The 25,376-nt window shown below is 43.8% G+C and overlaps 2 protein-coding genes across 4 annotated transcripts; both read left to right on the forward strand.

Moving 5' to 3' along the window:
- Positions 1-497: 497 nt before the first annotated feature.
- gnb5b (guanine nucleotide binding protein (G protein), beta 5b) lies at positions 498-19,404 on the forward strand. 3 transcript variants are annotated; one of them, XM_065012086.1, is made up of 13 exons: positions 498-602; positions 8,011-8,160; positions 9,065-9,176; positions 9,507-9,643; positions 9,870-9,911; positions 10,030-10,106; positions 10,280-10,412; positions 13,782-13,925; positions 14,010-14,101; positions 14,616-14,664; positions 15,224-15,320; positions 16,550-16,716; positions 18,771-19,404. In XM_065012086.1, exons 2-13 carry the CDS (start codon positions 8,035-8,037, stop codon positions 18,780-18,782), a joined length of 1,188 nt encoding a protein of 395 aa, XP_064868158.1. In that variant the 5' UTR covers positions 498-602; positions 8,011-8,034; the 3' UTR covers positions 18,783-19,404. The 3 variants fall into 3 exon arrangements, with proteins under 3 accessions (XP_064868158.1, XP_064868160.1, XP_064868159.1); XM_065012087.1 differs by lacking the exons at positions 498-602; positions 8,011-8,160 and adding an exon at positions 8,245-8,865; XM_065012088.1 differs by lacking the exons at positions 14,616-14,664; positions 18,771-19,404 and having other exon boundaries at positions 16,550-16,698.
- A 155-nt stretch (positions 19,405-19,559) lies between these two features.
- Positions 19,560-25,075, forward strand: bcl2l10 (BCL2 like 10). Its single transcript, XM_065012089.1, has 3 exons — positions 19,560-19,666; positions 20,739-21,209; positions 23,554-25,075. The coding sequence occupies exons 1-3, from the start codon at positions 19,610-19,612 to the stop codon at positions 23,674-23,676; spliced, it is 651 nt and encodes a 216-aa protein (XP_064868161.1). The 5' UTR covers positions 19,560-19,609; the 3' UTR covers positions 23,677-25,075.
- The last annotated feature ends 301 nt before the right edge of the window (positions 25,076-25,376 follow it).

The raw sequence follows: 25,376 nt of genomic DNA on the forward strand, positions 1-25,376 counted from the left end.
TTTTGTCCAAAGCCAAAAGCAAGCTGTGGTCATGAATGGGTTATGAAAATGATAGCAGTTATTATATTACTGTATTATTTATAAACATTCTGCCATGGAATTTTAGCTTTAAGTTCATATTAAATACGTTAACTATTTCTGCCCTCAGATCGTCCAGTGGCTAACTGACCTATAGCCTGAACAAGTAATACAGCCCTTATTAACAACAGATCTAGGATAAGATAACATTACCACCAACAATAACATTTACCATTAGTGGAGGTGAAACAATCTGACCTTGGACCAGTGATTAGGGACAGCTTCTATCCAGTCGTAATACTTTAGGCTTCATCCCAAATGGAACTATATTCTCTTTCTTGTGCACTACTTTTGACCAGGCCATCGGGTTCTGGACATAAGAAGTGCACTTTAAAGGGGATATAGTGCCATTTGGGACGTGACCCTGGTCTGTACCTGAGGGTAATATTGTGGCGTGGTCAAAGCCCTTGGTAAGTAGCTTAGTGTTCCCTCTCTGTCCCTGCCCTCCAATCCTCTAACTAACGTTGGAAAACACTCCTCAGGATAGCATACCGTCTGACAGACAAACCAACTTCCCTCATTAGGTAAGAACTATATTATATGTTTGTTATGATGATGTCATGCAGTTATGTTGGAAACAGTTGGTCAGCAATTGTTTTCTATGTAAGGCTTATCAGATCTGTAAGCATGTACAATATGAGATGGACTGATTTTAAATAATGACAAGGTGTTGACTTAGTTATAACTCCATATACATGGCCTTCAGTAATGTATTTAGGATATTACTTTGAGAATTTGATAGACCGCGGAAAAGCCATACATGGACTGTATAGGGCTTAGTGTTAGGTGGATCACTATCAGCACTGTAAAAGTAAAGCCTGTTTCTCAGTCTCTATTTGAAGCATGTGGTTAGTACAGTACGGAACGGTGTACAGTAGTATAGGAAGATTATGGGTACCATCCACTACCGCTGTGCCCTCGAGCAAGGCACTCGCTCCGGCATAACCCCCACATAGCTCCATGGGTGCTGCATTGTGGTTGACCTTGTGCTCCTTGGAAGTGCCTGTTTTGTTATGTGTTTCTGTGCTGTCCTGGGGGTTGGGCTTGGAAGTGCCTGTATTTTGTTATGTGTTTCTGTGCTGTCCTGGGGGTTGGGCTTGGAAGTGCCTGTATTTTGTTATGTGTTTCTGTGCTGTCCTGGGGGTTGGGCTTGGAAGTGCCTGTATTTTGTTATGTGTTTCTGTGCTGTCCTGGGGTTGGGCTTGGAAGTGCCTGTATTTTGTTATGTGTTTCTGTGCTGTCCTGGGGGTTGGGCTTGGAAGTGCCTGTATTTTGTTATGTGTTTCTGTGCTGTCCTGGGGCCTGTATTTTGTTATGTGTTTCTGTGCTGTCCTGGGGGTTGGGAGCAGCGCATCCTGCATTCCTAAGGCTATTGATCAAAATAGTCACATGGCTAGCATATAACAAATATACTACATATCAACCTAGGATCAATGATTTAGCCAGCTAACTTACCTAAATATTTAGAAATATTCATGTTAGTTTTGTAAATGGGCATGGTCTACTACTCTAATTTACTCAACAACCAAAAACACAAAGTCCGATCATAAGTAAAAAAACATATTAACCAGAAAACCACTAGTTATTTATCAAAGTTAGCTGGCTGACCCTGCTTTATAGTATACCCCACAGACCCATGGTTCAGACAATAGGCAGACAAGACCGGAACAAAAATGGCAATTGTGGGATTAGCACAAGGTCAACCTGGAGTTATGTGGGGTAATATTCTAATAAAATAACATGTTTGTTGTCAGATGTAAACAACAGGTACAGACTAACAGTGAAATGCTTACTTACGGGCCCTTCCCATATAGCAGCAAGCGCCCTGCTCAACGGCACAATGGCAGCTACTAACTTCCTAATAATATAGTTCTATTTCTACAACTGTGTGTTTATCTCTAGTACTGTGTATGTGTTAAGGAAAATAAAAGTAACAAATAATTCAACAGCAGCAGTAAAATAAGTCAATGTGCGGGGGCACCGGTTAGTTGAGGTAATATGTACATGTAGGTAGAGTTAAAGTGACTATGCATAGATAATAAACAGAGAGTAGCAGCAGCGTAAAGAGGGGTCTGGGTAGCCCTTTGATGATCTGTTCAGGAGTCTGATGGCTTGGGGGTGGAAGCTGTTAAGAAGCCTTTTGGACCTCGACCTGGTGCTCTTGGTACCTCTTGCCGTGCAGAAGCAGAGAACAGTCTATGACTAGGTTGGCTGGAGTCTGACAATTGTTTGGGCCTTCCTCTAACACCACCTGATATAGAGGTTCTGGATGGCAGGAAGTTTGGCCCCAGTGATGTACTGGGCCTTCCGCAATACCCTCTGTAGTGCCTTACGTTTGGAGGCCGAGCAGTTGCCATACCAGGCAGTGATGCAACCAGTCAGGATGCTCTCGATGGTGCAGCTGTAGAACCTTTTGAATATCTGTGGACCCATGCCAAATCTTTTCAGTCTCCTGAGGGGGAATAGGCTTTGTCGTGCCCTCTTCACAGCTGTCTTAGTGTGTTTGGTCCATGATAGTTTGTTGGTGATGTGGATACCAAGGAACTTGAAGCTCTCAACCTGTTCCACTACAGCCCCGTTGATGAGAATGGGGGCGTGTTCGGGTCCTCTTTTTTCTGTAGTCCACAATCATCTCCTTTGTCTTGATCACGTTGAGGGAGAGGTTGTTGTCCTGGCACCACACGATCAGGTCTCTGACCTCCTCCCTATAGACTGTCGCATCGTTGTCGGTGATCGGTCATACTACTGTGTCATCGGCAAACTTGATGATGGCGTTGGAGTCGTGCCTGGCCATGCAGTCATGAGTGAACAGGGAGTACTGGAGGGGATTGAGCACGCACTCCTGAGGGGCCCCTGTGTTGAGGCTAAGCGTGGTGGATGTGTTGTTCCCTACCTTTACTACCTGGGGGTGGCCCGTCAGGAAGTCCAGGATCCAGTTGCAGAGGGAGGTGTTTAGTCCCAGGGTCCTTAGCTTAGTGATGAGCTTTGAGGGCACTATGGTGTTGAACACTAGTGAATGAATAGCATTCTCACATAGGTGTTCCTTTTATCCAGGTGGGAAAGGGCAGTGTTGAGTGCAATAGAGATGGTATCATCTGTGGATCTGTTGGGGCGGTATGCAAATTGGAGTGGGTCTAGGGTTTCTGGGATAGTGGTGTTGATGTGGGCCAAGACCAGCCTTTCAAAGCACTTCATGGCGACAGACAGGTCGGTAGTCATTTACAGACGGGTTGGGTCGGTAGTCATTTAGGCAGGTTACTTTAGTGTTCTTGGGCACAGGGACTATGGTGGTCTGCTTGAAATATTGGTATTACAGACTCTGTCAGGGACAGGTTGAAAATGTCAGTGAAGACACTTTCCAGTTGGCCAATACTGTCATCAAGGCAACGGGTGGCTACTTTGAAGAATCTCAATTATAAAATATATTTTGATTTAACACTTTTGGTTACTACATGATTTCATATGTTATTTCATAGTTTTAATGTCTTCACTAGTACTGCTCTTCTACAATGTAGAAAATAGTAAAAATAAAGAAAACCCCTTGAATGAGTAGGTGTGTCCAAAATTTTGACTGGTACTGTAAGTATTCAGACCCTTCACTCAGTACTTTGTTGAAGCACCTTTGGCAGCGATTTCAGCCTCGAGTCTTCTTTTGTATGACGCTACAAGCTTGGCACACCTATATTTGGGGAGTTTCTCCCATTCTTCTCTGCAGATCCTCTCAAGCTCTGTCAGGTTGGATGGGAAGCGTTGGTGCACAGCTATTTTCAGGTCTCCAGCGATGTTCGATCAGGTTTTAAGTCCAGGCTCTGGCTGGGTCACTCAAATACATTCAGAGACTTGTCCCGAAGCCACTCCTGCGTTGTTATGGCTGTGTGCTTAGGGTTGTTGTACTGTTGGAAGGCGAACGTTCGCCCCAGTCTGAGGTCCTGAGAGTTCTGGAGCAGGTTTTTATCAAGGATCTCTCTGTACTTTGCTCCGTTCATCTTTGCCCCAATCCTGACTAGTCTCCCAGTCCCTGCCACTGAAAAACATCCCCACACCATGATTCTGCCACCACCATGCTTCACCGTAGGAATGGTGCCAGGTTTCCTCCAGACGTAACGTTGGCATTCAGGCCATAGAGTTCAATCTTGGTTTCTTCGGACCAGAGAATCTTGTTTCTCATGGTCTGAGAGTCCTTTAGGTGGCTTTTGGCAAACTCCAAGTGGGCTGTCATGTGCCTTTTACTGAGGAGTGGCTTCCATCTGGCCACTCTACCATAAAGCCTTGATTGGTGGAGTGCTACAGAGCTGGTTGTCCTTCTGGAAGGTTCTCCCATCTCCACAGAGCAACTCGGAGTTCAGTCAGTGTGACCATTGGGTTCTTGGTCACCTCCCCAACCAAGGCCTTTCTCCCCCGATTACTCAGTTTGGCTGGGCGGACAGCTCTAGGAAGAGTCTTGGTGGTTCCAAACTGTTTTTCATTTAAGAATGATAGAGGCCACTGTCTTCTTGGGGACCTTCAATGCTGCAGAAATGTTTTGTACCCCTCCCCAGACCTGTGCCTCGATACAATCCTGTCTCGGAGCTCTACGGACAATTATTTCGACCTCATGGCTTGGTTATTGCTCTGACATACACTGTCAACTGTGGGACCTTATAAAGACAGGTGTGTGCCTTTCGAAGTCATGTCCGATCAATCAATTGAATTTACCACAGGTGGACACCAATCAAATTGTAGACACATCTCAAGGATGATCAATGGAAACAGTACCTGAGCTCAATTTTGAGTCTCGTAGAAAAGGGTCTGAATAAATAAGGTATTTTTTTTCACTTTGTCATTTTGGGGTATTGTGTGTAGACTGCAGTGTTCTATTTCTACTGTGTGTAGACTGCAGTGTTCTATTTCTACTGTGTGTAATGCAGTGTTCTATTTCTACTGTGTGTAGACTGCAGTGTTCTATTTCTACTGTGTGTAGACTGCAGTGTTCTATTTCTACTGTGTGTAATGCAGTGTTCTATTTCTACTGTGTGTAATGTAGTGTTATATTTCTACTGTGTGTAATGTAGTGTTCTATTTCTACTGTGTGTAATGTAGTGTTCTATTTCTACTGTGTGTAGACTGCAGTGTTCTATTTCTACTGTGTGTAATGCAGTGTTCTATTTCTACTGTGTGTAATGTAGTGTTCTATTTCTACTGTGTGTAATGTAGTGTTCTATTTCTACTGTGTGTAATGTAGTGTTCTATATCTACTGTGTGTAGACTGCAGTGTTCTATTTCTACTGTGTGTAATGCAGTGTTCTGTTTCTACTGTGTGTAATGCAGTGTTCTGTTTCTACTGTGTGTAGACTGCAGTGTTCTATTTCTACTGTGTGTAATGTAGTGTTCTATTTCTACTGTGTGTAATGTAGTGTTCTATTTCTACTGTGTGTAGACTGCAGTGTTCTATTTCTACTGTGTGTAATGTAGTGTTCTATTTCTACTGTGTGTAGACTGCAGTGTTCTATTTCTACTGTGTGTAATGTAGTGTTCTATTTCTACTGTGTGTAATGTAGTGTTCTATTTCTACTTTGTGTAATGCATATCTCCACGCTTATATATATGTTACAGCCAACTATGTATTTATACAGTATTTGTCTGTATCAGATTGTGGTTATGTATCTGTTCTGTTTCTGCAGTGCCTAATGAACTGCAATATAGACACTGCAGAAATAGAACAGATAGATATTGCAAGTCATTCTATACAGTTGAAGTGGGAAGTTTACATACGCCTTAGCCAAATACATTTAAACTCAGTTTTTCACAATTCCTGACATTTAATCCTAGTAAAAATTCCTGTTTTAGGTCAGTTAGGATAACCACTTTATTTTAAGAATGTGAAATGTCAGAATAATAGTAGAGAGAATGATTTATTTCAGCCTTTATTTCTTTCATCACATTCCCAGTGGGTCAGAGGTTTACATACAGTCAATTAGTATTTGGTAGCAAGTTTTCTATAGGATTGAGGTCAGGGCTTTGTGATGGCCACTCCAATACCTTGACTTTGTTGTCCTTAAGCCATTTTGCCACACCTTTGGAAGTATGCTTGGGGTCATTGTCCATTTGGAAGACCCATTTGCTACCAAGCTTTAACTTCCTGACTGATGTCTTGAGATGTTGCTTCAATATATCCACGTAATTTTCCTTCCTCATATAGCCATGTATTTTGTTAAGTGCACCAGTCCCTCCTGCAGCAAAGCACCCCAAAAACATGATGCTGCCACGTTCTTCGCGGTTGGGATGGTGTTCTTCGGCTTGCAAGCCTCCCCCTTTTTCCTCCGAACATAATGATGGTCATTATGGTCAAACAGTTCTATTTTTGTTTCATCAGACCAGAGGACATTTCTCCAAAAAGTATGATCTTTGTCCCCATGTGCAGTTGCAAACCGTAGTCTGGCTTTTTTTATGGCATTTCTGGAGCAGTGATTTCTTCCTTGCTGAGCGGTTTTTCAGGTTATGCCGATATAGGACTCGTTTTACTGTGGATACAGATACTTTTGTACCTGTTTCTTCCAGCATCTTCACAGGGTCCTTTGCTGTTGTTCTGGGATTCGCACCAAAGTACGCTCTTCTCTAGGAGACAGAACCCGTCTCCTTCCTGAGTGGTATGACGGCTGCGTGGGCCCATGGTGTTTATACTTGCGTACTATTGTTTGTACAGATGAATGTGGTACCTTCTGGCATTTGGAAATTGCTCCCAAGGATGAACCAGACTTGTGGAGGTCTACAATTTTATTTTTTGAGGTCTTGGCTGATTTCATTTGATTTTCCCATGATGTCAAGCAAAGGGGCACTGAGTTTGAAGGTAGGCCTTGAAATACATCTACAGGTACACCTCCAATTGACTCAAATTATGTAAATTAGCTTATCAGAAGCTTCTAAAACCATTACATACTTTTCTGGAGTTTTCCAAGCTGTTTAAAGGCACAGTCAACATAGTGTATGTAGACTTCTGACCCACTGGAATTGTGATACAGTGAGTTATAAGTTAAATAATCTGTCTGTAAACAATTGTTGGAAAAATGACTTGTGTCATGCACAAGTAGATGTCCTAACCGACTTGCCAAAACTATAGTTTGTTAACAAGAAATGTGTGGAGTGGTTGAAAACGAGCTTTAATGACTCCAACCTAAGTGTATGTAAACTTCAACTGTATCTGTTCTATTTCTACACTGTGTATATTGCAGCTCATTATTTATCTGTTCTATTTCTGCAGTGTCTATGTTGCAGTTCATTAGACACTATAGAAATAGAACAGATAGATAACGACCTGCAATATAGACACTGCAGAAATAGAACAGATAGATAACGACCTGCAATATGGACACTGCAGAAATAGAACAGATAGATATTGCAGGTCATTATATATCTGTTCTATTTCTACACGGTGTATATTGCAGGTCCATATCCAGCTCTGCATATCTATGATTCATTCCCTAGACTATCACTATCAGTGGCAGTTACCGATCCCCACCATTTTATGGTGTAATAATGTACATCCAAGTGTGTGTGTGTCCATGCATCTCCTAAAATAGGCCTAATGCTCTCCCCTTCTCTGAGCAGGATCAGGCAGGAGGGAGATTCCCCACTGCTTATCGTCAATACAGCTGTCAGCACACACACACCTACACACACACTCTCACTCCCTCTCTCTCATTCCCTCTCTCCTCTCGCTCAGTCTCTTATTCACTATCTCTCTCTAACTGACTCACACATACACACATTCTCTCCCTATCTCTCTAGCTCGCTCTCTCTCTCTCTCTCTCTCACACTCATACTCTCTCTCTCTAACACACACACACACACACACAAAATAGCAATGCTCCCTTCATGGGAATCGATAACAGTGTGTATGTGTGTTATTTCTCATACCTGAATGTTGACACTGTGTTCCTTTTCTCCTCTATACAGGTCTGTGGTTAATCAGCTGCAGCCATGTGTGACCAGACGTTTTTGGCCATCACCTTCGGGCCGTGTGACAGCTGCTCGGAGAACCGCCCCTTGATGAATCTATACATCAAGACTGAACCCATCAACTACTGCTCACTATGCATGGAGATTGTACGTCTCTTTACCCATGACCTCTAACCTCTGACTCTAACCAATCTAACGGCTCCTTCCTGGACCAATACAATCCTTTAAGATCTTCACAAATTCCCAGGGAATAGGGGTAGATTTGAGATTCTTGATGTATTTTTAGGGGGTTGGAGAGGACCCCATCTGAGAATGCAGCCTCCCTATCTGTCTGATATACAGTAGCAGCGAGCCTCTTTCAACACACACACACACCATTGCTGGATGCATTCACCACCTCATTTTATCTGTACTCCCTTCTCTCTGGCAGCTCATCCACACTTACAGCAACCTTGTCTTTCACTTCTCTAAACAATAATAGGTGCAAAAACACCTTTCAAAGGAAAATAACATACATTTAAACAAGGAAACTGCAATGTGGTAAAATAAAATATGAAAAATGTGATTTTTCTGTCAAGTATTTAAATGAATATTATTAGAGGAAAGTTAGGCTATATTTAGTGCAATTACTATCAAAGACAGTCATAGTGGCTTCTCTGGAGCGAGAAAACCCGAGATATAGAAAGAGGGAGAGAGAGAAAGAGGTAGAGACTTGCCAGAGAGCGAGTGAGACAAGAGACAGGGAAAGAGGGAGCGAGAGCGGGGGAGAGGGAGCACATCAGCGCGGCAGCAGCATTAGGGGCATATTCATTAGTCCAAACAAAAACGAGAATTCATATTGGAAAAATGCAGGTAGGTCTCTCCGTTTCGTTCCGTTTGCTTCCGTTTAAGAAACGTTTTGCAACGGAATCGGCGTAATGAATACGCACCAGCTGTAGGAAGGCAGAGGCGCCTTGACGGGCGCAGCCAGCGCGCGACTAAAAACATCTGCTCTTGCTGTTCCCTTTTCTGTCCTCTCCCCGTTCCCTTCTTTCGTTCCTCCTCTCTAAAGATGGCGTGCCAGGGCCTTGCGAGCGGCGAGACTCTGAAGTCGCTGAAGGCGGAGAGCGAGACGCTGAGGAAGAAGCTCGAGGAGGAGCGGAAGAAGCTGCACGATGTGGAGTGTGAGTTTAATGGGAGGGAGAGGGGCCTCGCGATGCACAAAAGGTTTACTGTCTGTACCCTAAACATGAAAGTTATGCAGAAACTGTTATTATATCCTTTATTATATCCCAATTGAATTTGATATTCATGCCAAAAATCATCTGATATGTAATTTCCAGAGATGTGCCAGCGGCCATGAAACCGCATTAGATAAACTACCAGAAGATGGTGAATAGAGAGCATTGCAGAAAAGTTTTCCTGCAACAGGGTGATCAAATAAATATCCTATCTATTCATTTACACGACAATTCATTGTCATTACTAGAGTTTTTAACCACATGTGTGTGTAGTGGAGAAGGTAGCTGAGAAGGCGGAAGTTCTTGGTGAGTTAAACATGAAGACTCGGAGGACACTGAAGGGCCATGGCAACAAGGTGCTCTGTATGGACTGGTGCAAAGACAAACGACGCATTGTCAGCTCCTCACAGGTATGCACACACACGAACTGCTCTCTTTTCCTCCCTCTCCACCCTCTCCCCCTATCCTCCTTCTATTCTACTGTCATTAGTGTGTTTTGGTCACAACCCTGTCCATGGTGCTGAACTCCCTGACTCCACTTATATCAATTACTCTTCCTCTTCATTCCTCCCTTCTTCCCTTCTCTCGCCTCTCTCCTCCCTTCTTCATTCATTTTCCTTGTCTTCTGTCTACCAGGATGGGAAGGTCATCGTATGGGATGCTTTCACCACCAATAAGGTTAGTAAAAGCAGCCGGAGTGTGTGTGAGTGCACTAATGGCAGCCTAATTCAGTCCCATGGTGGAGCGGTCTTAACCAGGCTTATTTACGTTAATGTATATGCACACTGTGTTCTAGGAACATGCAGTGACCATGCCGACTACGTGGGTGATGGCGTGTGCCTACGCCCCCTCTGGCTGTGCCATCGCCTGTGGGTGAGTCTCACCCTAACCTCTGACCTTTAACCCCTTAGCCCCAAGAAAGGTATTGGCTTGATGCTGAAGTACTGGCTTGAGGGCTTGATGTTAAAGTAATGCCCTACAAATCTCTCTCTCTCTCGTCTGTCTGTCTGTGTGTCTGTGTCTGTCTGTGTCTGTCTGTCTGACAGGGGATTGGATAATAAGTGCTCAGTGTACCCTCTCTCATTGGACAAGGACGAGAACTTGGCGGCCAAGAAGAAGTCGGTTGCCATGCACACCAACTACCTGTCCGGCTGCACCTTCACCAACTCTGACATGCAAGTTAGGGACTAGACACACACATACATGCACACACACACACACACACAGACATAGACACACTCAGACACACACAACACAATGAGGAGAGGGAAGGAAATTGAGATTTTCAGAACAAGGAGGAGTGAATGGATAGAGGGAGGGAGGAATAGAAGGAAGGAAATATTAGATGTTTAAGGCTGTTAATAATTCATCTCTGCTAGACAGGAGAGGAACTGTTGAGAATTATAGCTGGATGAGGAGAAGGTGATGAGAGAGGAGAGGAAACAGAGAAGTGGCCCATAGAGAGAGATGGCCGGCCGTCCATTGTGAGTGTATTAATAGACATTAAGAGGCCTTTATCTGTCAGAGCTGAAAACTCATACCTAAGGGCACACACACACAATCTGTCTCCCTAATGCACTGGGGTCTGTTGGTGGGTGTTGAGCTGTGAAGACGTGTGTGTGTGGTGTGTGTGGAATAAAGCACAGGGCTGTGGAGAGTCGACTACATTGCCCCAGTCAATCTCAGTTTAGTCTCACTTTCATATCATTATTGTCTGACGGGGATGTTTCATATCTTTGTCTGACTGACAGGGGGATGTTTCATATCAACCGTTTGGTTCCTAGTGAATACACAGTTTGCACATTTGGTTCCTAGTGAATACACAGTTTGCACATTTGGTTCCTAGAGAATACACAGTTTGCACATTTGGTTCCTAGGGAATACACAGTTTGCACATTTGGTTCCTAGAGAATACACAGTTTGCACATTTGGTTCCTAGTGAATACACAGTTTGCACATTTGGTTCTTAGTGAATACACAGTTTGCACATTTGGTTCTTAGTGAATACACAGTTTGCACATTTGGTTCCTAGTGAATACACAGTTTGCACATTTGGTTCTTAGTGAATACACAGTTTGCACATTTGGTTCTTAGTGAATACACAGTTAGCACATTTGATTCCTAGTGAATACACAGTTAGCACATTTGGTTCCTTGAAAGTTATAGGAATGTATGTTTTTGGCTTCACGTTGGTTGCGAGAACGAAGCCATACGTTTCCTGACCGGTAAAACAGATTTCTTTATTTAAATGTTCTAAAAACAGAAAATAACATTTAGCCTGTTCTGGGAATGTTTATTTTTTAGGTTGTAGGGAGGTTGTGAGAACGTTTTACTCTGATTCCTTGAACGTTTTCTTAACACTGTGAGAATAGACATTATAGGTTATTTGGAGGTTTTAGAATAACTTCTTTAAAACGTTCACTGAATGTTCCAATAAGACATTTAATAACACTGATAGCTTATTTTGGGTTCACTTTTTTGAAGTCCAAGCATGATTGAAAACATAGAAATCCATTTCCTTAGTCATTAATCATGCAAACACATGCATTTTTTTGTGTCACTGCATCAATGAGATTTGAACCTAATGTTCTCTATCCATGGAATTAGTCCACTGCCCCACCAGGATGGAACTAGCATGCCATGTTTTTTTTTACACATACAAAGCTGTTAATTTTGTCTATTCAAACAGACCCCATTTAAAAGGAAATAAACACTCATTAAGATAAGGTGGGGCCAATTAATGGGCGCGGCCAACACACCTGAACACACTTAACAAGAGAGGATAGAGAGAGTTTTGTTGATGCTAAGAACAGAATGTATATGTTTTTAAATAACTTTCTTAGAATGTTCTCTGAACATTACTAAAGTTTTCTAGTAGTTTTTATGGTAATTTTTCTTAATGTTCTCGGCTCAATTTGAGAACTTTACTTTAAATAGAACCATGAGGAAACCTGTAGGAAATGTTATGCTGAAGTACTGACATTCACACAGAAGAACGTTGGTTCTTAACGTTCTCTTAATTATTTGAGAACATTCCCAATGTCAAGAACATTACCAAAATTGAAATGCAATGTAACCATGTTTGAACTTTTAGGAAACGTTCTGTTAAAGTAATGAAATACCAATACAATTATGTTTTTTTGTCAAGTTCCTTAAATGTGTTGAGAATGTTCAAAGCCAAGCAACTATCCTGCACCATTCCCAGAAAGTTGTGGGAAGGTTGTATGCAAAATAACCATGGCACAACCACTCACTCACCAACTTCTAGGAAACATATGGTTCTCAGAACGTTGTGCGTTAGCTGGGTACACCCCAGTAGTTCACCAGCTCTGTGTAATGGCCGTAGATTATATTACCCCAAACTACCACAAAAGGGTAGTAGGATCACACATCTCCCCATGTTTAAGAATACATTGTTGTGTGTGTTTCAGTATCCTGAAAAAGTGTGTGTGTTGCTGTGTGTGTTTCAGTATGCTGATAAAGTGTGTGTGTTGCTGTGTGTGTTTCAGTATGCTGATAAAGTGTGTGTGTCAGTATGCTGATAAAGTGTGTGTGTTGCTGTGTGTGTTTCAGTATGCTGATAAAGTGTGTGTGTTGCTGTGTGTGTTTCAGTATGCTGATAAAGTGTGTGTGTTGCTGTGTGTGTTTCAGTATGCTGATAAAGTGTGTGTTTCAGTATGCTGATAAAGTGTGTGTTTCAGTATGCTGATAAAGTGTGTGTGTTGCTGTGTGTGTTTCAGTATGCTGATAAAGTGTGTGTTTCAGTATGCTGATAAAGTGTGTGTGTTGCTGTGTGTGTTTCAGTATGCTGATAAAGTGTGTGTTTCAGTATGCTGATAAAGTGTGTGTGTTGCTGTGTGTGTTTCAGTATGCTGATAAAGTGTGTGTGTTGCTGTGTGTGTTTCAGTATGCTGATAAAGTGTGTGTGTTGCTGTGTGTGTTTCAGTATGCTGATAAAGTGTGTGTGTTGCTGTGTGTGTTTCAGTATGCTGATAAAGTGTGTGTGTTGCTGTGTGTGTTTCAGTATGCTGATAAAGTGTGTGTGTTGCTGTGTGTGTTTCAGTATGCTGATAAAGTGTGTGTGTTGCTGTGTGTGTTTCAGTATGCTGATAAAGTGTGTGTGTTGCTGTGTGTGTTTCAGTATGCTGATAAAGTGTGTGTTTCAGTATGCTGATAAAGTGTGTGTGTTGCTGTGTGTGTTTCAGTATGCTGATAAAGTGTGTGTTTCAGTATGCTGATGTGTGTTTTGCAGTATGCTGATAAAGTGTGTGTGTTGCTGTGTGTGTTTCAGTATGCTGATAAAGTGTGTGTTTCAGTATGCTGATAAAGTGTGTGTGTTGCTGTGTGTGTTTCAGTATGCTGATAAAGTGTGTGTGTTGCTGTGTGTGTTTCAGTATGCTGATAAAGTGTGTGTGTTGCTGTGTGTGTTTCAGTATGCTGATAAAGTGTGTGTGTTGCTGTGTGTGTTTCAGTATGCTGATAAAGTGTGTGTTTCAGTATGCTGATAAAGTGTGTGTTTCAGTATGCTGATAAAGTGTGTGTGTGTAGATCTTGACATCCAGTGGGGACGGTACCAGTGCGCTGTGGGACGTGGAGAGTGGTCAGCTGCTGCAGAGTTTCCACGGTCACTCTGCTGATGTCCTCACTCTGGACCTCGCCCCCTCTGAGACTGGAAACACCTTCGTCTCCGGGGTCAGTGTGTGTGTGTGTGTGTGTGTGTGTGTGTCCTATCTATCTCTCTGTCCCTCCCCGAACATGTCTGTTTGTTCATTCCAGGGTTCTGATAAGAAGGCTAACGTTTGGGACTTGCGCTCAGGGCAGAACGTCCAGTCGTTTGATACCCACGACTCTGACATCAACTGTGTCAAGTAAGTAGCAGCATCCACATCAACCCTTTATACAGCTTCATTGTCTACAGATCACCTATCCTTATAGTATCCACATAATCTCTACAGTACAGCTAACAGCATCCATTGACCCTAAACCTAACCCTTTACACAGCTTCACTGTCTACAGATCACCTATCCTTATAGTATCCACATAATCTCTATAGTACAGCTAACAGCATCCATTGACCCTAAACCTAACCCTTTTTATTATTGTTTTCTATTGAACCTTTATTTAACTAGGCAAGTCAGTTAAGAACTAATTCTTATTTACAATGACGGCCTAGGAGCAGTGGGTTAACTGCCTTGTTCAGGGGCAGAACGACAGATTTTTACCTTGTCAGCTCAGGGATTCGATCTAGCAACCTTTCGGTTACTGGCCCAACGCTCTAACCACTAGGCTTTCATACAGCTTAGTGTACACATCAACCTTTTTACTCCTCTCACACTCTCTCGCTCGCTATCGCTCTCCCTCTCTCTCGCTCTCTCTCTCCAGGTACTATCCCAGTGGCGATGCTTTTGCCTCTGCTTCTGACGACTCTACCGTGAGTTTATAACACACTTATAGCACACTTATACACCCTACTTAGTGCACTACTCTTGAACAAAGCCACATAGAGTTGCAACCAAAAAGCTCTAATCAAAGGTAGTGCCCTATAAAGGGAATAGGGTGTCACTTGACAGATGATGGACCTTTGATGTGATTCTGTGGGTTGTGTGTGGCAGTCGGACACTCTGTCTCAATAACACCGTTCAGTTAACAGAATCTCTGGGAGAGAATTGATTATCTTACTGTGATGTCACTGGTCAAAGACCGCTCTTTCACATCATACAGGACATGTGTCAAAGCATCCCACTGTTTTACATTACTACACAGGTTTGTATTGTTTTAAGAAGTGTTATTCAGGCCAAGGAGGAAAAATACAATACATTACGATATAACTTTATTGTACATCATGGGAAAATTACAATGTAACTTTGTCTCTCATTAGGAAATATGCTGGGCCTTTGAGTTCACAGCACAGACAGAAACAACAACTAGCATGTAATGGGTTAAATAAAAAATGAAATGAAAATGTCCCATTGATTGTCTGTGTGTTCCAGTGCCGTCTGTTTGATCTCAGGGCTGATCGGGAGGTGTCCATCTACTCCAAAGACAGCATCATATTTGGAGCCGCCAGTGTCGACTTCTCTCTTAGTGGTAAGATGTGGACAATAGTCAGCAACCGTTTGACAGATAATACCTCTTTATTAGCTTCCTCTCAACAGAGACTAGAGTCAACTAAACATCTTTTGGTCCCCCGATCATGAACACATTTACAATAATGCTGTTGGACATTTACTGGTGTTGTTGTGTTATTATTGGATGTTGTGCCAGGAAATCTTTCCCATCTTCACTTTGCCTCTTTCACTTTCTTTCTTACCGGGTGTGATGATGCAATAGATATACTGCCATGGCCTTTATAGCGGTCAAGGGATTTTATTTATCAAAAATCTCTGAAACTGGAAACACTTATCTCCCTCGCTAGCTTTAAGCACCAACTGTCAGAGCAGCTCACAGATTACTGCACCTGTACATAGCCCACCTATAATTTAGCCCAAACAACTACCTCTTTCCCTACTATATTTATTTTATTTTATTATTTATTTTGCTCCTTTGCACCCCATTATTTGTATTTCTACTTTGCACATTATTCCACTGCAAATCTACCATTCCAGTGTTTTACTTGCTATATTGTATTTACTTTGCCACCATGGCCTTTTTTTTGCCTTTACCTCCCTTATCTCACCTCATTTGCTCACATCGTATATAGACTTGTTTATACTGTATTATTGACTGTATGTTTGTTTTACTCCATGTGTAACTCTGTGTCGTTGTATGTGTCAAACTGCTTTGCTTTATCTTGGCCAGGTCGCAATTGTAAATGAGAACTTGTTCTCAACTTGCCTACCTGGTTAAATAAAGGTGAAATAAATGTGATCTTATCTGATTTTGTGTGTAGGCCGAGACTGGATTCTATCCCCCAAAATGTTATTCCTCTGTGTGTTATATAATTGTAGAGGTACAAAGTCTTTAGTTTTAGTTTTTATATGGCTGTATAAAGAGGACAGTTTATTATCAAACTTGTGATAGAGATCACACTTCAGCCAAGAGGGGAATTTAATGCAGTTGTGATGTGGGAAAGGGAATTACCACTCTGCCATCTGGAGTTTTACTACATTTTTACCAAAACTGGATTCCATGTAACTTAGAGCTGATTGATTATTCATTATATCCACTCTATTAGCCTCTGTCAAATGCACTTTAAACTGTAATACATCTGTTCTGTGATGTCCTCCAGCATATTGGAGAATATTCTAGAATCTGACCCTTTCTACCCCTCTTTCTCTGTATCCATCTTTCTCTCTCTCTCTCCACCCCTCCTCCAGGTCGTCTGTTGTTTGCTGGCTATAATGACTACACCATCAATGTGTGGGACGTCCTGAAGGGGACCAGAGTAGCCATCCTGTTTGGTCATGAGAACAGAGTCAGCTCACTCAGAGTCTCTCCTGATGGAACTGCTTTCTGCTCCGGGTCCTGGGACAACACTCTACGGGTGAGACAAGAGGGTGGGGGGTCGGAAGGGAGCTGAAACAAGGAGGGACAACACTCTACGGGTGAGACAAGAGGGTGGGGGCGTCGGAAGGGAGCTGAAACAAGGAGGGACAACACTCTACGGGTGAGACAAGAGGGTAGGGGGTCGGAAGGGAGCTGAAACAAGGAGGGACAACACTCTACGGGTGAGACAAGAGGGTAGGGGGTCAGAAGGGAGCTGAAACAAGGAGGGACAACACTCTACGGGTGAGACAAGAGGGTAGGGGGGTCGGAAGGGAGCTGAAACAAGGAGGGACAACACTCTACGGGTGAGACAAGAGGGTAGGGGGTCGAAGGGAGCTGAAACAAGGAGGGACAACACTCTACGGGTGAGACAAGAGGGTAGGGGGTCGGAAGGGAGCTGAAACAAGGAGGGACAACACTCTACGGGTGAGACAAGAGGGTAGGGGGTCGGAAGGGAGCTGAAACAAGGAGGGACAACACTCTACGGGTGAGACAAGAGGGTAGGGGGTCGGAAGGGAGCTGAAACAAGGAGGGACAACACTCTACGGGTGAGACAAGAGGGTAGGGGGTCGGAAGGGAGCTGAAACAAGGAGGGACAACACTCTACGGGTGAGACAAGAGGGTAGGGGGTCGGAAGGGAGCTGAAACAAGGAGGGACAACACTCTACGGGTGAGACAAGAGGGTGGGGGGTCGGAAGGGAGCTGAAACAAGGAGGGACAACACTCTACGGGTGAGACAAGAGGGTGAGGGGGGTCGGAAGGGAGCTGAAACAAGGAGGGACAACACTCTACGGGTGAGACAAGAGGGTAGGGGGGTCGGAAGGGAGCTGAAACAAGGAGGGACAACACTCTACGGGTGAGACAAGAGGGTAGGGGGTCGGAAGGGAGCTGAAACAAGGAGGGACAACACTCTACGGGTGAGACAAGAGGGTAGGGGGGTCGGAAGGGAGCTGAAACAAGGAGGGACAACACTCTACGGGTGAGACAAGAGGGTGGGGGGTCGGAAGGGAGCTGAAACAAGGAGGGACAACACTCTACGGGTGAGACAAGAGGGTGAGGGGTCGGAAGGGAGCTGAAACAAGGAGGGACAACACTCTACGGGTGAGACAAGAGGGTAGGGGGGTCGGAAGGGAGCTGAAACAAGGAGGGACAACACTCTACGGGTGAGACAAGAGGGTAGGGGGGTCGGAAGGGAGCTGAAACAAGGAGGGACAACACTCTACGGGTGAGACAAGAGGGTAGGGGGGTCGGAAGGGAGCTGAAACAAGGAGGGACAACACCTTATTAAAAAAAAATGTTTTATTTAACTAGGCAAGTCAGTTAAGAACAAATTCTTATTTATAATGACGGCCTACCCCGGCCAATGCTGGGCTAATTGTGCGCCGCCATTTGGGACTCCCAATCACAGCCGGATGTGATACAACATGGGTTAGAGAGAGGGGGAGAGGCTGAGAGTACCTATTTGTGGAAAACCCTGGTTCTGCAGAGTCATGTGTCAGACTATCCCCACAGTACATACTTCTGTTTTCCACTACAGGCACAGCCACAATATAGGATGCGGAAACCACCACTGAGAGATACTGTAGTAGTTGTTCTTCATTAATATCTGTGGAAGTATGGTAACACAGCCATAGTCTTCCCTCTGGTGATCTCACTTACATCATTTTAGCAGACATGTTTATCCAGAGCGACTTAGTGGATGCATACATTTTCATACTTTTCCCCCTCCATACTGATTCCCCGTGGGAATTAAACCCACAACCCTGGTGTTGCAAGTGCCACGCTCTACCAACAGAGCCACACAGGACCACTTCTCCTCCGAGTTTCTCTGCCTCATAATCTACAGCGGTCTGACAAAGGATGATTCTCCATCTCCCCAAAAATCTGATTTCTATCAAGGTTTCTTCCTTCCAGGGAGTTTTTCATTGTCACTATGCTGCTGCCAGCTCTTTGGGGTCTGCACCGGGTGCCTGTAATATACTTTTTGACAAGTGCTGTTGTTTAAATGTCTTATTGAATACAATCTGATGTTCTGTGCTCTTTCTCTAACAGATCTGGGCCTAGAGCTGCTGTGATGTCATCAGAGCGAGACTGAACCTCTGGAAGTCAGGGGTCAGAGGTTAAGGGTCAGGACCAGAGTCATGTGACCAGTCGACCCAGAGTGCCCATGGAGCACACCCTACCGCAGAAAGAGTCTGCCTATAGAAACTATATTCAGTTACACACACACAATAATAAACTATCTAGGTTTGACTCACAGAGACTATTTATTTGACTGAAGTTGGACTATACCAAATGCTCATCAGGTCAATGAGGTCCTAAAGCTTTATTATTAGCAGTATTACAATTATTATTACTATTGTATTACTAAAGTCATTTGAGCAGTTTTCCTCTACAGCAGGTCCTAGCCAATGCCATGCAGTACTGACTTTCCTGTATAGAAGCTAACTCACTGCCGTTTTTATGCTCCCTAGTCCCCCTTTAAACCTGATTCACAGTCTGTAGTTTACCAGTCAATTAGTCTGCCCAGGTTGTAACTTGCTCAGATCTAAAGTGCAATACTACTATATAAAACCAGACCATAGACTGTGGCTAGCCAGAGAGGGAGAAAGAGGGAGTGTTTGACGTATTGTTCATTTGTAATCATAGTCTTCTTGTGAAATAAATACATTTTATTTAAATGATTGATTAATGGTGTCTTACAAGTTTGTTTTATCCTATGGTTATGATGGAAATGACGAAGAGGATGATGATATGGAGACAGGAACGTTATTTCCATTACATCTGATTCTCTTCTAGCGGAACAATACAATTCAGGGAAATGCCATTTTGTGACGTTGCTTAGTGAGTATAAAGTCTGGCGAGAGCCTGGTGAGGCGGAAATACGGTTGATGACAGCGATCCTCCTTCCGTCTGTACGTGGAGAAAGCAGTCTGATCGCTGGGAGGGTGAGCTTTTTGTTAACTTTTTCCTACCTAGAATATGCGATTTATTTTTCTTCAACTCGAACTATTCTTGGATAAGCGTGTCAAGCTTCGGTTTTACAGATTGAGTGAATGGATCGATGCGGTTTGAGCCACTGATGTTGTTTGCTGCCTTGGTTTCTCTGGTCCTTTGTGTCAATCAGTACTACACTAGTTAGCTTTCAGCTGCTAGCCAGAAATGTCTAACGTTCGCGAGAAGCCCTGCTTACTCATATCCAAACCATGACTGGTTATCTATTTTCCAATGTTGATGTTGACAAGAAAATGTAAAACAATCCAACCATTTAACGTTAGCTGGATAGCTAATTTAGCTAGCTAGATTGCGATGTGTGTGACTTGCCTTCGATTTGACAGTCAAGCTGGCTAGCAAGTACAAATATGTCAATGTTCAAGTTAATTCAGTTTTCTTTATACGGTACTGTAGCTAGCTAACGTATTAGCTCTAGCTACAACCCTTGTTTCTTTCATGCCACGTCCTGAATTAATCCAGACTTCAAGGGCTCTTAAATTAGATTTGACTGGCTTGCTCACATAGCCAGTTATTTAGCTAGCTAGTTACAAAGCTACATAGCCAACTGTTTAACGTTCTATTTACAGATTAGTTCAAGTATGTCCAAGACTAGACATCACTGTGCTGCTTGCATCATATTGCTATGTGGTCTGTGCAGCTCATTGGGAAACGTATCTTTGCTTTACGTTTTGAGTACAAGCCTCTTCTTGGTATTGCACAGGGGATGTCACCTCTTTGGGATTAGATTGAGGTTGTTTCCAATAGACCGTGTTGGGTGGGTTGTGGAAAGAAGCCTGCTGTATAATGTATTACCTTTTAGGCATTACAATATAAATACTGAGAATGTTTCCTCTATAGTCTAGCCCCTGCAGTGTGGGCTGTGAGAAATTAACTGCATGTGATAATGTATTGATAGTGTTTCCTGTATTTATCATGTCGTGCTGCCTGTGGAAAAAAACTGTGTAGCAGAGGCCCTTTCTGATATACAGGCTATAGATAATGTATTAACTGTATGTCTTCCTGTAGACCATGTCATGCGGGCTGTGGAAAGAAACCCTGGCAATAGCAGAGGACTACCTGTCTGTCTGCAGTATTATCCCTGCCAGTGGGTCCCGGAAAGCCCCGCCTGGTCCTCCTCCCAGCGACTCGGCTGCAGCCATGCGGCGCCAGGCCCGGGACATGGAGGCCAAGCACCGGGCCCGCTTCCATGCCCTGGCACACAGCTTCCTGTGCCAATGCGGGCCGGACCCCTGCGCCTGTCTGAGGAGGGTGATGGAGGAGCTGGTGGGAGACGGACAGATGAACTGGGGGAGGGTGGTCTCTCTGTTTACCTTCACTGGTGTGCTGGTCAGAGAACTACAGGGAGAGGACACAGACCAGGGGCTGGGTAATGGCATGGAGCTGGGGGGGAAGGAGAGCTGCAGGGCACTGGCGGAGACCATAGCAGACTACCTAGGAGAGGAGAAGAGTGACTGGATGCTGGAGAACAAAGGCTGGGTAGGTTTGAGCAGTAAGCATCACACACACGCGCTTATGGACACATGTGCACGCACACACACAGGATCATTGACTAAACTGGTGGGAATTAGAGATGGGAATCTGGGCTAATATCAGCAGCACTAGTTCTCTGTCAAGCTAAGAGAAACAGTTGGACAATGACGCCTTCTATTGTCAATAATGTCTGTTTCAGACACCTTGTGGCTTCTTGCCATGTGGCTGCTGTGTTTGTACTACCAACACAATGTTCAGGTCTAATCCAGAAATGACTGCTTAAAACACAGGATTTTTGTGGTACAAGAAATATGACAATATTGGGGGCCAGTTTCCTGGACACAGATTAAGTCTAGGGGCAGAAGGTAGCGTAGTGGTTAAGAACGTTGGGCCAGTAACGGGAAGGTCGCTGGTTTGAATCCCAGAGACCACTAGGTGAAAAATCTGTCGATGTCCCCTCGAGCAAGGCACTTAACCTTAATTCCTCCTGTAAATCGCTCTGGATAAGAGCGTCTACTAAATAACTTAAATTACTGTAAAAGTGTCACCTAGTTGTCTCTGGGATTCAAACCAGCGACCTTCCCGTTACTGGCCCAACGTTCTTAACCACTACGCTACCTTCCGCCCCTAGACTTCATCTGTGTCCGGGAAACTGGCCCCCAATATTGTCATATTTCACTGTAAAAGTGTCAATGTAGTTCTGGATTGAAGAGCAACCTCAATGGAGAATTCCCATTTGAAAATTGTGTCTGGGGGAACTGGCCCTAAATTTGCCTTTTTTTTTATTCATTTTTTTACCCCTTTCTCCCCAATTTCGTGCTATCCAATTGTTAGTAGCTACTATCTTGTCTCATCGCTACAACTCCCGTACGGGCTCGGGAGAGACTAAGGTTGAAAGTCATGTGTCCTTCGATACCCAACCAGCCGTACTGCTTCTTAAAACAGCGCGCATCCAACCCGGAAGCCAGCCGCACCAATGTGTCAGAGGGTACACCGTGCACCTGCCGACCTTGTTTAGCGCGCACTGCGCCCGGCCCGCCACAGGAGTCGCTGGTGCGCGATGAGACAAGGATATCCCTACCGGCCAATCCCTCCTAACCCGGACGGTGCTGGGCCAATTGTTTGTCGCCCCACGGACCTCCCGGTCGCGGCCGGGTTACGACAGAGCCTGGGCGCGAACCCAGAGTCTCTGGTGTGACAGCTGGCGCTGCAGTATTGTAATGTGTTACATGTCAGTAGGCTGTTGTGTCACAGTAGATTTATAAATGTATAACTCTTCAGTCAATACACTCAATACAGAGTGATTTTACTGTGGTGTGGACTATAAACCCTGGTTGTCTGAGAGGTCAAAGATCTACCTGTCACTTTAAAGAGGGTTTGTACAAGGTCAACACAGCCAGTATAGTCATATAAAGTGGATCAGGGGTAGTGGGGTTACTGGGGTACTCCAAAACAACATAGGACTGTAGTGCTGGGGTAGCAACAACACAGCTGCAGCTCAATTTGTTGACTGCTTTTGTGAATTAACCCCCCCCTAGCCAGCTGGTCCCAACAGCCGTATGTACTGTCTCTAACGTAACAGTCTAGTGACCTCCAAGCACACAACTATCGTTAATACTCAAAAACTAGTCTGGATTAGTACAACAAATATACTGATGAACACAACCAGCTGGATCAGAACAACAAATATACTGATGAACACAACCAGCTGGGTCTGGATCAGAACAACAAATAGACTGATGAACACAACCAGCTGGATCAGAACAACAAATATACTGATGAACACAACCAGCTGGGTCTGGATCAGAACAACAAATATACTGATGAACACAACCAGCTGGGTCTGGATCAGAACAACAAATAGACTGATGAACACAACCAGCTGGATCAGAACAACAAATAGACTGATGAACACAACCAGCTGGGTCTGGATCAGAACAACAAATATACTGATGAACACAACCAGCTGGGTCTGGATCAGAACAACAAATAGACTGATGAACACAACCAGCTGGATCAGAACACAACCAGCTGGGTCTGGATCAGAACAACAAATAGACTGATGAACACAACCAGCTGGGTCTGGATCAGAACAACGAATAGACTGATGAACACAACCACATTTTGAGATTTGCCTTACTAATCACGACACAGGTCTGTCATAGCAGGGACTGTCCGCAGGCAGTTGTCTCTCGGTCTGAAAACACGAGAGGAAATGGGGCTTTTTGAGCAGTATTGAACTAAGTTTCTTGACTTCCTTATTTTGATCTCTAGCCTGGTCCTTTGATACACCATCGTGACCTGAATAAGTGTTCAATAAAATATATGGATCTAATCCTCTCTCTTCTAGGAGGGCTTCTGTAAGTTCTTCCACACAGCAAGAGAGGTGAACCAGGACTCGTCCATGAAGACTGCCCTGTTTGCTGCTGCTGGCGTGGGCATCGCAGGGTTAACCTTCCTCCTGGTCCGCTAACACACAAGCCCTGCTGCATCATCAGTCTCATTTCAAAGTGATGGCCGTGTGGTAGGTCCTCAATGGGTTAAATGGTGTCCCAACAGGGGCAAAACACTGTCTTGAAAATGAGGGGTGGGGAGAGACTAACTTGGGGCCAAAATATCTTTTTTTTGAATAGTGGATGGGACATGTCCCCCTTCACCCCCTGGTGAGTTACGCCCATGTGTCACACTGAAGCAGGATTCCATTACATGGTTTAGTTTCATTCATCAACTGAATGTTTCCACATCTTTCAGTCTGCAGTAATACCTTCATCTATTACCAACTATATGATTCAGTCATACCTAGAGATTGTACCACAACAAACTAAAGGCCTTCTGAAATGATGGAATATGTGAATATTATTAGTTTGCATATCTTTCCTCTGTTATGTTATTAAAATCTAGTATTTTGTCAAAGCGAGCGCACAGGGACCACATGTTGTGTTGACCACAACTGGACTACTATGGTTGGTTGCATTCTGGTTGACCGTGCAGCTACAAAGATGACCATTTAGATGTGGATGGCCGCTTCTCAAATGGGGACTTCATCCCTATATCAGGGCTATTCAAATCCAAGCCTGACGTTCTGAAGTAGTCCTGCTTTTCTGTTCTACCTGATCATTAATGGCACCCAACTGGTGTCTCAGGTCTAAAGCCGTTCCTGGTAAGAGGGGAGGAATGAAAATCAACTGTGGAACTGGCTTGTTGGTCCAGATTTCAATATCCCTGACCTATATAGAAATGGGGTGGCATTTGGGGACAAACTCCATCATTTTGTCCACTGCTTGGTGTCCTGACTTGTTTTTATGAATGTCCCTCTTGCCTTTCTACTTCAAGTAATGTGTGTGTGTGGCAAGAATATTTTTTAGTGTAATAAACATACATTAATATATTATATTTATATGAAATAAAAATGTTAAGTTGCCATCTTTGCATTTTGCCCCTTGGCAGATTTCATTGTTATTTTGTAGTTTTTTAAACCTTTTTCTCTCTCGTCATGTTAGACATCCATTTCTGGTTTATAAAAACAGGGTTCTTCTACTCCAGGCCCGGAGGTCCACATTACTGCTCGATTCTTTTCTACCTGCTAATTGATTGGCCGGCCAGAGTCTCTGAGATGATGAAAACCAGAAGTGTTCAGGTCCTCCAGGCATGTAGTTAAATATCCTTGGTCTGTCTGTGGTTTCTATCTGTGTCTGAGATGGTATGTAATGTTTTTCAGGGCTTTACAGACAGTGGTGCTACAGTGTGAGATGATATTAAGCATGTCTGCCTCAGACCAATTGACTAGACATGGTCTGCATTGCAAATGCACCCTGTTCCCTATAGTGCTTGACTTATTTATGTCTTTTTCTAAATAAAAAGTTTGTCATGGAGTTACAGTACTGTCTTTTGTTAAAGGTGAGTGTGAGAGACTGCAGGATGCTAAAGACACTGGGAGTCCTTTTGGTTTCACTTTGACTTCTTCAGAACTCTTTCTGACTTCTTGTTACGGTCACTAAGTGTTTATCAGCCTACACACTACCCCTCATCTCCCCTATCATGGTCTTGCAGGCCTCAGGCTCCACATCTTGTCTCTTCTTTCTTAGAATAAAAGCGCTGACTTGTATCCTGTTACACAACTGCAGCTACTGCTATTCTAGATGCAACTAATGGTACTTTAGTCACCGTCACATA

Source organism: Oncorhynchus nerka, linkage group LG27, assembly GCF_034236695.1.
Source record: "Oncorhynchus nerka isolate Pitt River linkage group LG27, Oner_Uvic_2.0, whole genome shotgun sequence".
NCBI classification, from domain to species: domain Eukaryota; kingdom Metazoa; phylum Chordata; class Actinopteri; order Salmoniformes; family Salmonidae; genus Oncorhynchus; species Oncorhynchus nerka.